Here is a 16,223-nt window from a genome sequence, read left to right on the forward strand (position 1 = left end):
GAATCAACCCTCAAGAGAATTATTTATCTACTTCTTTCTCAAGAAGGAATGGATTCCATCTCGTATAATAACATTCCCGGCTACCTACTTCATCATATCTCTAAAATAACAGGAATATGATTCAGGATCTCAGAATCCGTACCGAATAAATCAAAAGACACAAATCCATAAATAGGAGTCTGTTCAGAACTCAGGATTAAGATTATTTTATATATGACCATCGGTAGACTCAATTAGAATTTCTATACTTAAAGAAAATTATTAGAAATTCATATTGTGTCTGTGTCCTTGTTCCACATAATCTCATAATGCGAAATACACTCATTCAATATCTCACCATATTAACAGTGTGGATAACACGGAATGACATACATTAATAATGTTTTAATTAAAGATTCTGAACTTTAATTAAATTCATTATGAACAATATTTTTTATTATTATCCTTAAATATTATCCTCTCGTATATAACACTTATATACAATGTTTAAGGTCACATAAATAATCATGGAATTTTCATTGATATTCATAAAATATTCACAAATATATACACATAAAAATGATGAATAAACTCTTTTATTAAATAAATAATAAATATCCTATTACATCTTATGCTTCTAAGACACCATTCCTAACAACTATTTGCAACGCCTGAGGTATTGCTAAGAACTTTTATCCATACATTTTTAACCAATGTTGCTGACAATGGATGCAGTAATTTGCTATAGCAGTGTTAATATATGTTGTTTGTCCTTTGTTATCCACGTTGACTTGAACTTATGTTACACTATTGATACATATCACTCATCTAAAAAGGAGAAGACTCTTCCTTTTCACTTTTAGTGAATATTGGTAACCTCTGTTTACTCTGTCTTCTGCTTCATAAATAAATGACTATGTTATGTTTACTTTGTCTTCTACTTCATAAATAAATGACTATGTTGTGTTGAGCGTTTTCTTTATTAGTTCCTGACCCATACATGGACGTGCATATGTATATTGGCAATGATGATCATACTCAATTTTCATGTATTAAAGTCTATTTGATTTGTCCAAAAACTGTTATGGTTATATCTTTCCTATTTCACTTCTTAACACATTTTTACCATTTTAGTTCTCAGCCAAAACAAGTAGAGCAGTCTAAAAAACTGTTGTCTCTTTGAGCTTTCTTCGGTTAGCTGATATTAGTTAGTTAAGGCACAACTTACAATATTTCAGGTATTATTAATGACTTTTGTCCAAATGCTCTTAATATTTATTGTTCATACTGAATATATTGTTTTGTTGTATTGTTGTCGACGTAAGTTGTTTTTTTATAGTATTCAGAAACATTTATTCCTTCTCATTGTTAATAAATCTTAGTAATATACGGTTATTTTTTTCTGTGTTCCTTATTCGTCTTATAATAGTACATATATTAGTTTGTATTTCTACTTGATTTATGTTATCCTTAGATGGTTTCAATGTATAACAATGATTGTTACAATCTATTTTTACTTATTTGTTGGCATGTAATTTGTTCAGAAATATGATCAATATATTTGTGGCCATCTGAATCTTTATTTTAGAATATGATATTGTCTACAATTGTTGATTAGAGCTATCTTGATATCTTCTTTCTTCTCTCTTTTTACTTGCTCTAATATTTTTGACTTTTTGGTTGTTTGGTCTCATCTTGGCGTATTTACTGCTCAGTCTTTTAAGCTATCTCTGTTTGATCTCAATTTCATTGTCTCATATTCTCTGTTTAAGGCAATATTCATAGCGTTACGGGTACTTTTACTAATTATTGCCCATATCTTCTTCATATCCGTTATTAATATTGAAAATATTATGTATTGTTTTGTGTTGTTTACTATAGTATTCAAAAAATTTTCTTTCTGTTCTTATGATTGCCCTTTTTATGTGTCTTATTTCTATTTTCTATTTATTTATTTCATAAGGTAATATTCATAGCGTTACGGGTACTTTTATTAATTGTTGCCCATATCTTCTTCATATCCGTTATTAATATTAAAAATGTTATGTATTGTTTTGTGTTGTTTACTATAGTATTCAAAAAAATTTCTTTATGTTCTTATGATTCCCCTTTTTCTGTGTCTTATTTCTATTTTCTATTTATTTATTTCATAATCACATATGCATATATGTGTACCCATTTTTGCTTTGTATATTTAATCATTACTTGGCTTTGCATATGACAATGATGGTTATAATCAAATTTGGTCTCTTGACTTCTATGTAATTGGTCCAAAAATTGTTGTCAAGAAATCCCTCTTACTCAAGATTTACCAAAAGGATTTAAATGATTTTTTTCCTTTTTCCCTCCTCCTCTTCTTTTATAGTATGTGGCAATGATGATCATGATCAATTTTCACCTGTTCAACTTCATCTAATCTGTCTAAAAATTACAGTGAATAAATCTACCTTATTTGGATTTCAATTTTCTCTTTTCTTTTGACTAAAACAATTTAAATGTTTCTCCTTCTTTTTTTTTGTCCTCGTTTTTTTTTTTCGCCTCCTGAAAATTTAAGGGCGCGACATTTCAAATGTCTATTTCCATTTGATTTAAATTTTATCTATTTCCATTTACTAAGTTCTTCCATATTATTTCTCTTATGATTTTACAAATTTGATTTCCAATACACCAACAACATCACCTCCACTGTTTTGGTGTTCATTATTTTTTCTGATATAAACTCTTTATTCTTGGATGTTTGCTATTTTTGTTATAACAACTTAAGCCAAGGTCTTTTCTCCTACATGATATATATATATATTTTTTTTCCGCTCCCCTTCTTAAATCTTTCATTTTAATTCTCTTCTCTCTATTCCCCTTCTCATTTTTCCTCTTTTCCCTTTATTTACAAAAGCTTTCCTCAATGCTGCCCTTATGTATTTTTATATTTTATATTTCATTCTTTTCTATGTCATTAGATTCTATTTTTCCAGTCACTTTTATTCAAATGAGGCCTAAGCACATATCAGTTATTTGCTGCCTTGATCCTGCCTTCCTCTACTGCTTTATCTAAGTAAAATGCAGGACCATTGTGTATTCTTTACGCAGGCAAAATCTGTTGCCTACTGTGCAGTAAATCTTCTGCCAGCTACATTACCCCTTTGATGTTGTTGTTTTCCCCCTCTTTTTTAGTTCACCTGGTAGTTTTCGGACAGATTTATACTTTAGTATGACTACCTATTCTCTATCATGACTATATTATAATCTGTGTGGCAAATATAATGTCTAATTAATTTTACCTTTATGCAGTTGCCGTTAATTAGTAGCCATAAAATGGTCATAAAAATACAAGTCAGTTGATTTGCCACACATTACTGACAATATTTAATCTAATATCGGAGCCACCATCACTATATAAAAATATTACCACATTCACAATTCATCAAGATTTTCCTATTGAGCCTTCTTTATTACTTATTTACTGTTGACATTAATCCGTTTTTTACTTTTGTCTTTTATGAAATTGATATAATTATCATAAGAAATATTCTATCTCTCTGTTGATAGATGAAGCATGCAGTTGAAGATACAAAAATACAGATATAAATTCTTTTATTTATCTATTTTTTGTTTATAGATTTAATTCATATGCTATTCTTACGTTATTCATTCCACGTGTCCATAATTATATTTTATATTGTAAATTATAAATGTAAACATGTAATCAGGGTAGATATTTCATATTAATTTATGTAAAATAAATTATAGCTGTATTATGAAGATTATCAACTCTTTATACGATACAAAATTACTGCCCGCGCAATGCAGGCGCATACAGCTAGTTAAGAAACTAAAATGAGATTGAAAAAAAAATTTGAGAATTATTTGTGAGATCAACGCTTTTCAATGATATTACATGTAGTTCCGGTTTATATTTCCTTCCTTTTAGAAAACTGTAATTAAACAAAAATATCTTTATTTTAATTATTCAACCAATCAGAATTATTCCTCATATCAAATTATGAGGCGCGTTTGCGTATGTGTATGTGTGTAAATATTGGTTTTATAAGCAAAAAAATATAGATATAGTGAATAAGATTACCTGTTCATTGAATAAAATTATGTGTGCCCACTGGCCATCCCAAATAATTTTAATTCAATTTTTTAATACCAACAATCGAATATTTTTCTACTTAATCCTATTGTTCGCCAAAAATCTATGCATAAAATGACTCCACGCAAGCGCACGCAATCGAACAAGTAATATAGTAATGAGTAAAAGTATCGTCTCCACAGGGACTGAGTTAACAAGGAATTTTATTACAAAAACCAGTTTTGTCAACGTGATTGAGAACAATTGAATGCCAAGTTGATATTGATTAAATGAACTGAATGAATAAAATCAATGAATGTAATTGAAATGCAGACAAGAGGTAAAAGTCAACAGAATCTAAGCTTAAGGCTGTGAATTAATGATGGATGAAGGCTAGATTACTGATTTCCCCTCAGTTACAACTCTGACCACGTTTTGCTATATGATTGTTGTAGCAACGTTCATCTAGTCAACCTAGAATTCTACATAATCATCTTCCGACAGATTTATGCTTGTAGTTCCTTAAACCAAACCAACATATTCCTATGCGTTTTAGTTTACAAACCTGACGTTAAACACCAATTTTAAAGGGTTGTATAAGATAATAATATATTCTTATATTATCTCTTATATTATCCAAGCTAGATCTAACTAAACCAACCTTTCCAGAATTAGTTTAAGTTTGTATCTTCTTACTAAATGATGGCCTGTCACTTAATAGAAATTAGACAATAAGTTCACTTGAATAAACAGGATGAAGATTACACAATCAATCAAAATAGCAAATAGATCTTCATTGCAACTTTGGTTCCATCAATAATCCTAGCTAAGGAATTTAGCTCATGTTTAGCTCAACAAAATCACAATTAATAACAAATAACAACTCCATTAAGTCTCAGAGAGAAAATACAGAGTGAAGGAGAAAATAGCTAAGCTAAAATCTGAGGTCAAAACCGCTGTGTATCCGTGCTGTACTCTCCTCCTCCAGCTCCAGCGCCCACAATTTCTCCTATACTCTCCTCTGTCTCTCTTTTTTTTAGCTCGTACAGGAATTCTGTGCGCCTCCTCTATGTCTCTGTTTCCTCTATCTGCCTCCTCTGTACTATGCTCTTCTTTTTCCTTTTATACTCGGGTAGGTTGAGGTGCCCTAGTGACATGTGTATGCATGAGAGTCAAAATTGATGGTCCCCCCTCCTGGTGCTCTTACAGCTATCCTGATTTGATAGCGTCAATGCTTGGGCCACTACCAGCGATAAAGGACAAACTGCGCCAGCTTGCTTATTTTGGCTGCATCTGCTTTTGCTACGACTTTGCTGCAGCATTGCTATGGCAATGGGGGCATTCCAGCCTTTACATTCAACACCGCGCTTTTCTCACCAATTGCTTACGCCAGCACTTCCTTTGGACAACCTGCACTAAATTCCCAGGGTCAACGCACTGATTTAAATTGAGAAATAACTTCAAGATATAACAAGATTTCTCTACAAATATCAACTTTCTGTCAACCGGACAAAAACTAACAACTGCTGCACAAAATACTAACGCTAAGACATTTTACCTTGAGAATATAAACAACTGTTAAGCCTAAAAGTATGCTAAATAACTCTAATTCAGTGAGTTATCACCTATTCTATGATCTGGTCACCCATTTTTTCTTTTAATTATTTTTTTGCCTTCTTTTGTCTAGAAATGTCGCCCCTTTATTGGAGTATAGTAAACAGGTCCACAGCTTCTGCATGCGCAGGAAAACAGACGTATCCCAGACCCGGCCAATCCCTTGCCTTTTTCAAGGTAAGATTTATGAGAGATATAGCTCCAACTATACATGAAATATGAACATTATGAATATCCTTTTTTTCCTTCACGATTATATTTCTAGGTATCTGAATATAAGTACATATTTATGGATATACATATATACACATAGGAATTGTCTCCCGATACTGGACTGGAACTGTATTTGTATATTTTTCTTTAAAATATGTATATTTCTTCTTTAAAACTTATATATTTCCACTTAAAATATGTACATTTTCTTTTATGATAAAATATACAATATATACATGTTTTAAAGAGAAAATACACATGTTTTACAGAAAAAATGTACAAATACCGCTCCAGTCTGGTACCGGACTGGAGACTTAGCCTATATACATATATCAGAACACATATTATATATATATATATATATATCAGCAAAGTATCCAGCAATATCCATACATATAAATTAAATAAATTAAAGAAAAAAATAGTTTTTAAGAAAAATAAAACTTGCATTCCTTCTAATTTTTAACTAAATAAAAGATTCAAGGATGCGGTGCAACATTGTCTTCAAACCCCAGTTTTATTTTGGTACTGAATTATGGAGTGACGAAAATGTTGGAATTCATTGCGATTTGAATTGTGAGGGAAATAATTAAATATTGTAGATTGTAAAATTCAGTGAAGTTGAGCTGTTATTTTGGTAGTCTGTGTGCTTTTGACATTATCTATCGCGCCTTTATTCATTACACTACCCATATTCAATATACACTTTTTAATTTGAGTGGAAGTTAGACTAGCTAGACACCACTTTTAAAGTTTCTACCTATATCACTTTACTATATGAATTAGACCTTTTGTTTTTTCTTTACAAAAGTGATTTATTCAGATACCAATTCTCTAAAAGTGTATATTCCTAGTTCATGGCATAATTTAGATGTAAAAAGAAATAAAAGTTAATAATGTATTACTTATTGTTTTTGCAATATCCCTTAGAATTGCCCTTGAGTTCTCTAATTTTAATGTGAAAATACTATTTTTAATGTTGACGTTATCCAATATCGATGATTCTTAATCCTGTGATTTAGATTTTTTTATATTTCGGATGATATCTGTAGAGGATAAAATCTACAATTGATTAAGGGTCAATGACTGAGTTAGGAGTCGTTGATTGGTGAAATTAATCCGCTGCGAGAATGAGAGCATTAGATAACTTGAAAGTAAATGAAAGCAGTAAAAAGACACAAGAATTTATAGTGGTTCCTCTGATGATGCATGTGTAGTTCTCCAGTAGTTTCACTATGATCACTGAAAAGTGTTACTATGAGTCGTTCTGAGAATAACTGGATGTGAGAGAGAAATATATGCTAGAGAATACAGTAAGAAATGAACAAGTCTTTTGGAAATGAGCATGAGAGCTTGTGTGTGCTATGGAAGCATGCCGAATTATATCTAAATGCCTTGTATTTATAGTTGATGAGCCTCCATGAGTTGTTTACTGACTCTCTGTGTGATATGACCTTCAATTCGTGATATTCCCTTCCTTTTCGGATGCTGCATGACTTTTTTTAACTGGTTTTGTCCATAATTGATCAGTCAATCATGGTTTCTTGCCCATTTTGAGTTGATCCGGCCTTTTTATTGCCTGATTATTGGAGATCTAGTTTCCTTATGTGGAAGATAATCAATCTGTGATATGACCTTCAATTCGTGATATTCCCTTCCTTTTCGGACGCTGCATGACTTTTTTTAACTGGTTTTGTCCATAATTGATCAGTCAATCATGGTTTCTTGCCCATTTTGAGTTGATCCGGCCTTTCTATTGCCTGATTATTGGAGATCTAGTTTCCTTATGTGGAAGATAATCAATTTCATCAAGTGAGAACCATTGACCTTTTTCCTCATTAATTCTTCTAGCTGGAGTAGTTGATTTCTTTCATTTTCTGGCTGATTTCGTTGCCAAATCTCATATAAGGAATGTCTTGAGGATATTCTCTCGTGACTTGATGTCCAAGGTTTTCCGTCGACTTGTGAGATCGACCGGTGGAGTTGATCAGTCGACCAGTCGATTTTGTCTGCTCGGAGAGTCGCGATGACTCGTTTAGTGACCTTTCTGAGTCCAAGTTGCCACATGTATGGTGAAAAATGAGGTACAAAATCTGACCTCAACAATATCCATATCTTCATCCTTAGTCCTAATTAGTCAATGTAGTCCTAAAAAATAAAAGAATAAAATTAACGCAACCTTATCTAGAACAAAATAATCTGTCACATATATAAGTACGTGGAATCATAATGATACCTACTTTTTTTTAACGGAATTTTCATTAATAAATTAACCAATTATATTATAGTCACAAATGACCATAACTTACAAGAAATTTGACCCCGGACATTGACTGTATCCACTAGTGAAGACGGATGAAGCACAAGAGTAAACACAAATGTTGAGATCCAATGTGAAAAGACCCGCTTGGCACGAACAAAAACAAGCGCGACCAAAGCTCGTTAATAAGAACCACTACAGTCGATGGATATAACTAGCCGACCGAGACCAAACCCCTAATATTGGGACATGACCTAGAACAAATCTAAGTATAAACAACATATAAATCGTGTATAACTAACTCAGATGGGTGAGACATATAAACAAAATCAGAATGTGGGCAAACCACCTCAGATATTATAATTAACAAAATTAACAAAAAACTATGGGAGGTGGTTTGCCCACATTCCGATTATGTACTATTAAGCTTACGAATAGCCTCAGCCATACGAAAATAGATGCTGACAACAAAATATGCATGTGGGCAAGCCACCTCCCATAGTACATAATTTATAGCTCTTTTGTTGTTTGATTAACTAATTGAAAGATAAATGATAAAAAATAAACCCAAAATAAAATATAAAGATAAAGATAAAGATAAGTCCTAAATATCCTAAATCTTAAGATAATTCCTAACGTTTCCTGCATCAGCCACCATCTGAAGATCAGTCAACAGTATGATGACCAATTAATGACGGTACTAGACTCAGAAGAAATCACAAACTTAAAACTCTAACCGCCTCATGGGGGAGAGAAAAAGATAGAGGGGAGACAAAAGAAACGGGGGTTTGATATTTGTTGCCCTTTTTGTTCTAATTTATAAAGCGGACTGCGTTATTTGCACATTATTTTTTTAATTACTGATTTTCAATTAACAGTAATGACCTACCAGTAGGTCATTATTCCCAAATGTTCTAATTTTGTATCTCTTTCAAGTTTCATAAATGCCACATTGGTCGCATTTTAAGTTGGTCTATGTTTTAAATTATTAAATATTATAATTTGAGCTTCAGTGACCAATTTGAACAAAAGGAACAGCTATAATAAGTCTCGTTATCAGCAAATCAAACCAAATTAAAACACGTATCAATTAATATATAAGGCTTACCCGGCAGAATTAATGAATATTCTTTGCAAATTATTCATCAACATACATATATATATATATATATATATATCTGTGTGTGATGAACATTATTGGATCAATGATATAAAATGTTCAGGGTTCAAACGTGTTAGGTATATATCTAGCCTTATCAACAAGGCACGATTATTCAATCTAAAATCCTACGACTTTTCAATAAAAAAATTTCGGACTAGTGAATAATACACATACATCCAAAATGCAGAAATTAGCAAGTGATCAAAGTTTGTCAAAGATCCAGTTTTGACATCTTGCTGATTCTGTCTTCATCCTAGCAGCAAGCTCACTTATTACTATAGTTAATTGTATGTGTCCAAACAAAAACCAACTTGGAATAATTGAGCAATGTTATTATTATTAAGTGCTTGATTTTGGGAATTAATCAATTTCTTCAGCAAGTTAACAATTCCAGTTTTTTCATATGATCACGTCAAAAGTAGATGAGTATAAGAGGATTAAAACAACTCTTAATCTTGTTACATTAAATTAGATATATATTCAAACCTTTGCTATTGGATAGCTAGTCGAAAAAGAAGGTCAAATCAAATTTCCAAATTTTAGAAACACTTTTGTCAAAAATATGAGGATCGGTAGCTATAATAAGAAAAGTTATGGAGGTATGTCACTTATTATACTACTCTTTTTTCTTCTTTTGTTTGAGCTGAAGGATAGATGTGAACTATGACCCAAACCTATAGGATGAGTAGTGACATAAAGTTTTTTTTTTTTTTTTCTTTTTCTTTTAGAAGGGAAACGTAAAGTTGATCTTTATTAGAAGAGTCTTTGATTAATTAAATGAACGAATTATGTGTGTGGCCCTTTATCTCCATGATTGAACTTTATAAACAAATAAAAGATTATTTTAAGAAATTGTAAAATACCTTAACGCTCGAGAAAGAAACAATAATTAATTAAGCTCAGAACAAATAAAATGATGACACGTGCACAAAAAGAAAAATAAACCGATAATACATATTATGTTATTTATTATATATCATATTATACTATATTATATTATATGCACACTCGTACAATTACTAGGCATCGTTGTCAAGCGTCGACTCCCATGTCACCCTTCCCATAGTTTTTTGCCTTCAATATTCCCCCTCAAATCTCAATAATTAATATACATGTGTAGTGTGTATATATGTAAATGTTACTTCAAATGCACTTCAAGTGTATAGCTTGGGAAGGACTCTATACCATTAATTTGGAAGGATTGTAATGCACTCATAAGGGGATATATATTGCAATATTGCAAATTGACGTGTCATTACAAAATGATATATATTGTAATATTGCACGTGATCACATTTAATATCATTTTTTGAGAGGAATGACGGAATTTCGGGCCCGTTCAGTTCGCTGATTCGAGTTTTTAATTCGAGTTGAGATGTGACTTTATGTGAGAGCTTTTTACTATAACAAAAAAGTTAGATGTGATTGTTTGTGAGAGCTTTTTACTGTAGAAAAACTTGAATCAGCGAAATAAACGGGGCATTCATTTAACGGGAAAAAGAAGTTGCATGTGGATGCCCAGTATATGGCATACCCCTCAAAAAAGACCAGCACCATATATACAACCTAATCACATGTCGTGGATAAAACGTATGTTAGAAGCCCGGGAAGCACCTATACACCAAAAAAATGAGTGTACATGACCCTAATTTAATAAGACCTTAAAGATCGAAGGAAACTTCCGTTCGGTTAAGGACCACAACAATGTAGAAAAAAAGGCCACTAACTAACAAACAAATAATACCACAAAGAACAAAATCTTACGGACGCACCGAAAAGTGGGGACACAACCTTCGTTATTACAACCACAAGACAGAGACAAAAACAAAATAAAACCAGACTTAGAAAGGCATAAAATAAATACGTTGTTATTGAAAAATAAAACAAACAACGGAAAAGATAAAAGGCCTCAGGCTCACACAAAATCCAAAACGAACGACACTTCATCCATTGATTAAAGACCAGAACGGATAGAAAGCAAGCGTCCAGAACCTCAACAAAAGAGCGAAGACGATTTTGGTGTGTACACCGCCATCACAACCACCACCACACACCACATATTAATTTGTATGCTATTAGGGGTCACATGCTGCCACCAGTGTTAGATTTTTATTCAATTCTGTTAAATATGGACTTTTTTTTTTTAAATGACATGATTTATATTATTTAATTGTTGAAAAAACTTTATGGTATATCTTATAAGTGACTGAGTAACCGATTAATTAATTCATGTGGTAATTATTACTAGTAATAACAATAATAAACCCAGTCACACTTTACACTCCTTTTCTATGCTTGAGTTCACTTTTTGAAAACAGGAAAAATGTAGGAATTAGGAAATGGAGGCACCAAAATTCCAACTTGCACCTCCATCCAACTAGAAAATGATAATAATCATTTCTCTCTTTTTTTTATGATCATAATTATTTTAATTCCTTATGGGGAAATTTTTTTATCTGATGTAATATAACGCATCCTATCTATAAAATTTTTAACATACTCTCACATAGGGAAATAACATTCATAATTGTGGAAAATTTAAGAACAGAAAATGATTCAAAAGTACGTATTTATTTTGATGAGATTAAAACTCTGCTACTCTCATTAAATTGGGTTGCATGTATTTACTTAGTGGGACCCACTTTTTGTGAGTAGTAAGATTTTAACTCCATAAAAAAGAATAGGAGTGTTAACTCCATCCGAAAGAATAGGGGCGCTCAAAATGACTATACACGACGTAGATGCTAATGATAAAAAATAGATACGGGTTTATAAGATTGGCATCATCACCATTGTCTTCTAGTAGTTTATTGTAAATGATACTATATATCCAAGGAAATGTTGTTGGTCCAACTGTCCAAATATGAATTAGCTCAAAATTCTTTGGGGAAAAAAAAAAAAAAAAAAGAATTAGCTCAGTCTGACAAACCACCGCAGGCGTCAACATGCATGGCCTCAATCATCACCGATTCACCTTCGTGCCATTTGCTCCACACTGCTCAAGCACTATTTCGCCCATTCCATTTCTTAACGCAACAGAGTAGAATTTCACTCATGATTACCTCATCCACCTCCAGATCTTTACGCACAAAAATTTATCCGTGTCAAGGACAAAAAACACTAATATATGTGTATTATAAATTTATTATATATTTTGTTACATCATGGTCGAGACATCGACCATTCCTTCGGATGACCGACGCCGAGGACTCCCGTGGAGGACCGGCCGTTGGCATCGACGGTAAGGCATAGCAAACGTGCCCTATGCGTCGAGAGATCGCGCAAGAGGAGAGGCATCGGGCGAGGGCTCTACGTGCTGAAACCGCTGCGTCGAGGGAACATTGTCGGTCCATTTTGCCAGAGTCATGTCAACCCGAGGAGGGAAGTACTGATCCGACTGCTACTGCAGAAGTCAGGAAGTCAGGCGGCAGGTTGAGAGGATCAGCCGTATTTTCAGGAAAAGTCATCATGAAAAACCCACCTACCCTCATGAGGATCGAGAACAGAAGATGACTTCCACCTTGAGAGCCGGGAATATGTAATCGAAGGTAGAGGCCTATAAATAGAACAAACGAAACCCAGAAAGGGGTTAGACACCATTAATATTACAGAGAGAACTTGTAAACATCTGAGAAAATAGTGCATGCACAAGTGGATTATGCACAAAATTATTGCCGAACCACTATAAAATCCTTGTCCATTCTACATTATTTTACTGCTTATTACTTGATTCAGTGGTTAGTGCAACCGTGAGCGTTTCCGAAGAGGTAATTACGAGTTGTCGGAAAAACACCGTCAACATATTTATATTGGAGTTTGGATTCCCTTGGGGTAGTTTGATATTGTCGTACCTTTTAAAATAATCACTACAAATTGTGTTGTAACGATTATTGTAAAATATTTGTTGTAAAAAAAGTAACGATAGTTCAAAAGCAAGTTTTTTTGAACACGATTCTCATCCCAAAACCCTCACAATAATCTAAGAAAAATCCTCTAAAGGGCATATTATCAAACCTAGTGTATAGGTGAGATTATTAGTAGGTATGTACTATCTAAAATTAGCTAGCTTGGTGGAAGCCATCATCTAATCTTCTTCAATTTTTATTCACCGCATGGGGCGGAATTTGTCCTTTTGAGTGATAAGTGAATTGACAACTAGTGCTTTGGCAAATAGCTAATAGTAGAGCAGAGCCTTACTAAGGCCTTCTGCTTATGCTTCATCGTTTAGTAATAACGAATACAGTCCTAAAATAAAATATTATCCTGACCAAAAAGACAATCTTTTGTAATGAGATTTCACGAGATTCTCAAATAATACAGTATGATTATCATTGTTTTTAAAAATTGTGCAGCTTACGCAAATCTCGATTGTAAAAATTGAAGAAGAATCCAGCGCAATGGCAAAGGAATTTGACACAGTTGGAGCTAGAAAGCGATTGACATATGGCAAAGCAAGTCAAGTTGGAAAATGTTGACCAAAGCCAAGTTTTGATGTTGAAATGGGAAAAGCTTCGCTCGACTGTGGGAACTTGGCCTTGACAATTTGCGTCTTGATCTACTCTGCTATTGAACAAAGGCGGCATTCTACTTATCCACAAAAAAAAAAAAAAAAAAAAAAAAAAAAAAAAAAAAAAAGAAGAGCACTAATTCGTTGAAAACTGACATTTTGAGTTGACAAAAATAACATGGTTACTGTCTCATTTGTACATCAATATAAACATGCTAAAGAGGTGTTATAATTAAAACATTCAGATTTCATGCTCAATTTTTGGTATCCCTAAGACAGAATGGTATTTGATTAATATATTATGTTCTTGAAACAAAAAGGCCTAATATATCACGTTACGTCATTTAATAGATTTGGACAAAAACAAATGTAAAAATCAGTTAAAAAGTATTTTAAATCTTTTAAATAATATGTCATAATGTAATATAATGTAATTAGTTAATTAAATACAACTTAGAATACCAGAATTAGTATGGAGACAACTACAAACACAAACCACGTGTTAGTGTCAACTCATGGTGTGTCAGTGTTGGCCGTAACTAAACTTGTAGCAAGTAGCTAGTGATATCCAATAGAATCCTAAGGAAATTAAACACGTTTCAATGTACATTCAAAATTGAAAGAAGAAAGGAAAAAAAAAAAAAAAAAAAAAGTCGTTTCAGTTGCGATGCATTCGAAAAGGTTTCAGAAAAAAAAAAAAAAAGTGATTTTATCCAATTTTCATGCAAAAATTTAATGTCATGTTATCTTATATTGCGATGAGGAAAAAAACGGAAATATACTTTTAGTAGGTGAATACTTCTTAAACTTAATATTAAAAGTATTAATGATTTTATGTGGCGAGGAGAAGAACAACAAAATACTTTTGAAAGTTTGATTGAAAGTACTTTGGAATTGTTAGAATTTAATCAGATTCAATTATATATTATTTAGTTCACAAATTATTGGATTCTGTTATGATTAAAATTTATGCAACTTTTGATGAGTATAGTTGACGTAATTTGACTTTTGAGAAAATTTTCACTATCTTTATATCCTATATCACAGAATTGCTTGATATAACTCTAAACTTTTTTTTATTTTTTTTAGAAGTAATAAAACTCTAGACATGAGTTTCCAAGAAAAAGAAAATTCTCCACTCTAATCGACTACAAGTAATTCATGAAAAGGAAGAAGGAAGTAAAAAGTAGATTTACTATAAATTATTAAAGTAAATAACGGATTTTAAAACTGTTTGAAGTAAATAGCAGTAAATTAAATGTGGTAAAAGAAAAAGATAATGTTACTACGTAAATCTAGTTGTAAAAAGAAAATTTTACATGGTAAAAAATATTTTTTCACGTAAATCCATTTATAAATAAAAAATTTACGCAATACTATTTACTTTAAATATTCTAAAATATGCTATTTACTTATTTTAGTGTAAAAAATATGCTATTAACTACAATTATGATCATGTGATATAATTGAGTCATTAGCCCACTAATAAGACATTATTCCGTGAGAAAATACATGGTTTACTATGATTTTATAAAGGTCTAATATTTATAACATTCTAAATAATTAGGTGATATTATAATTTTTTTACTTTATTAATTAAATGATAATTATTTAGTTTTTTAGTAAAATGACATAAATAATATTTTTTTAGCATTGTAGTATTTCTGGTTTTTTCCTCCACTTTGGTATTGGGCTTCCCATGTTTTTGTTTGCTGGAAGTGAATGGGGTAATTTTGATAGCACCACCAAATTAATTAATCTTTTGACTTATTGCCCTAGATATTGGAATTTCAGAGTTATGCAATTTGAATGGATTGGTGAAAGTCAACTATACATGTTTTATCAAATTTATCTCGATTATAAGAAAGGTAATCTACAAGATTAGCAAAGGTTATCCACTAGATGCCGTCGCTACCGAGAGTGACCTCTCGAATTAGAGTAATCTGGTAGGAGATTTCCCACTTGGGCCTCCAGTCCTCCACCCAAACCAAAAGGCCCAAATCAAGAAGATGCCCTTTCTCGAGATATTAAATACCATATTACATCCTCCAAAACCCTTCGCAAGAAATCTTCTATTTATTATCCTCATCCTTCATAAACCCTCGTCTCTTTCTCTCTCTGCAACTCTCATCGTTTCAACAATGGCGCAAACCCTAGCCCGAGCCATGGCCTCCTTCACGGCTCGCCGCCCTACTCGCTCTCTTCTCCTCCCGAAGCGCCTCCTCTCCACGAAGCCTCCTTCCGTCCCGTCTCTCATCCTCGGCCGCCGAACCCTAGCCCCTTTCTCACGCGTCGCCGCGGTCCTCCCTCGGTTCGCGACGATCCGGTGCCAGACCAACCGCTCCGGCAACTATTCGCCCCTCAACTCCGGCTCCAACTTCAGCGACCGTCCGCCGACCGAGATGGCCCCGCTCTT

General features: G+C 32.7%; 1 protein-coding gene across 1 annotated transcript in view; it reads left to right on the forward strand.

The window, feature by feature from the left end:
• Positions 1–15,882: 15,882 nt before the first annotated feature.
• LOC112090714 (multiple organellar RNA editing factor 2, chloroplastic-like) overlaps positions 15,883–16,223 on the forward strand; it is a 2,747-nt gene continuing 2,406 nt past the window's right edge. The window contains exon 1 of the mRNA XM_024162707.1: positions 15,883–16,223. Within this exon, the coding sequence (XP_024018475.1) occupies positions 15,949–16,223 (275 nt within the window). The 5' untranslated portion in view covers positions 15,883–15,948.

This window comes from Morus notabilis, unplaced genomic scaffold (genome assembly GCF_000414095.1).
Source record: "Morus notabilis unplaced genomic scaffold, ASM41409v2 Scaffold810, whole genome shotgun sequence".
Classification (NCBI taxonomy): Eukaryota; Viridiplantae; Streptophyta; class Magnoliopsida; order Rosales; family Moraceae; genus Morus; species Morus notabilis.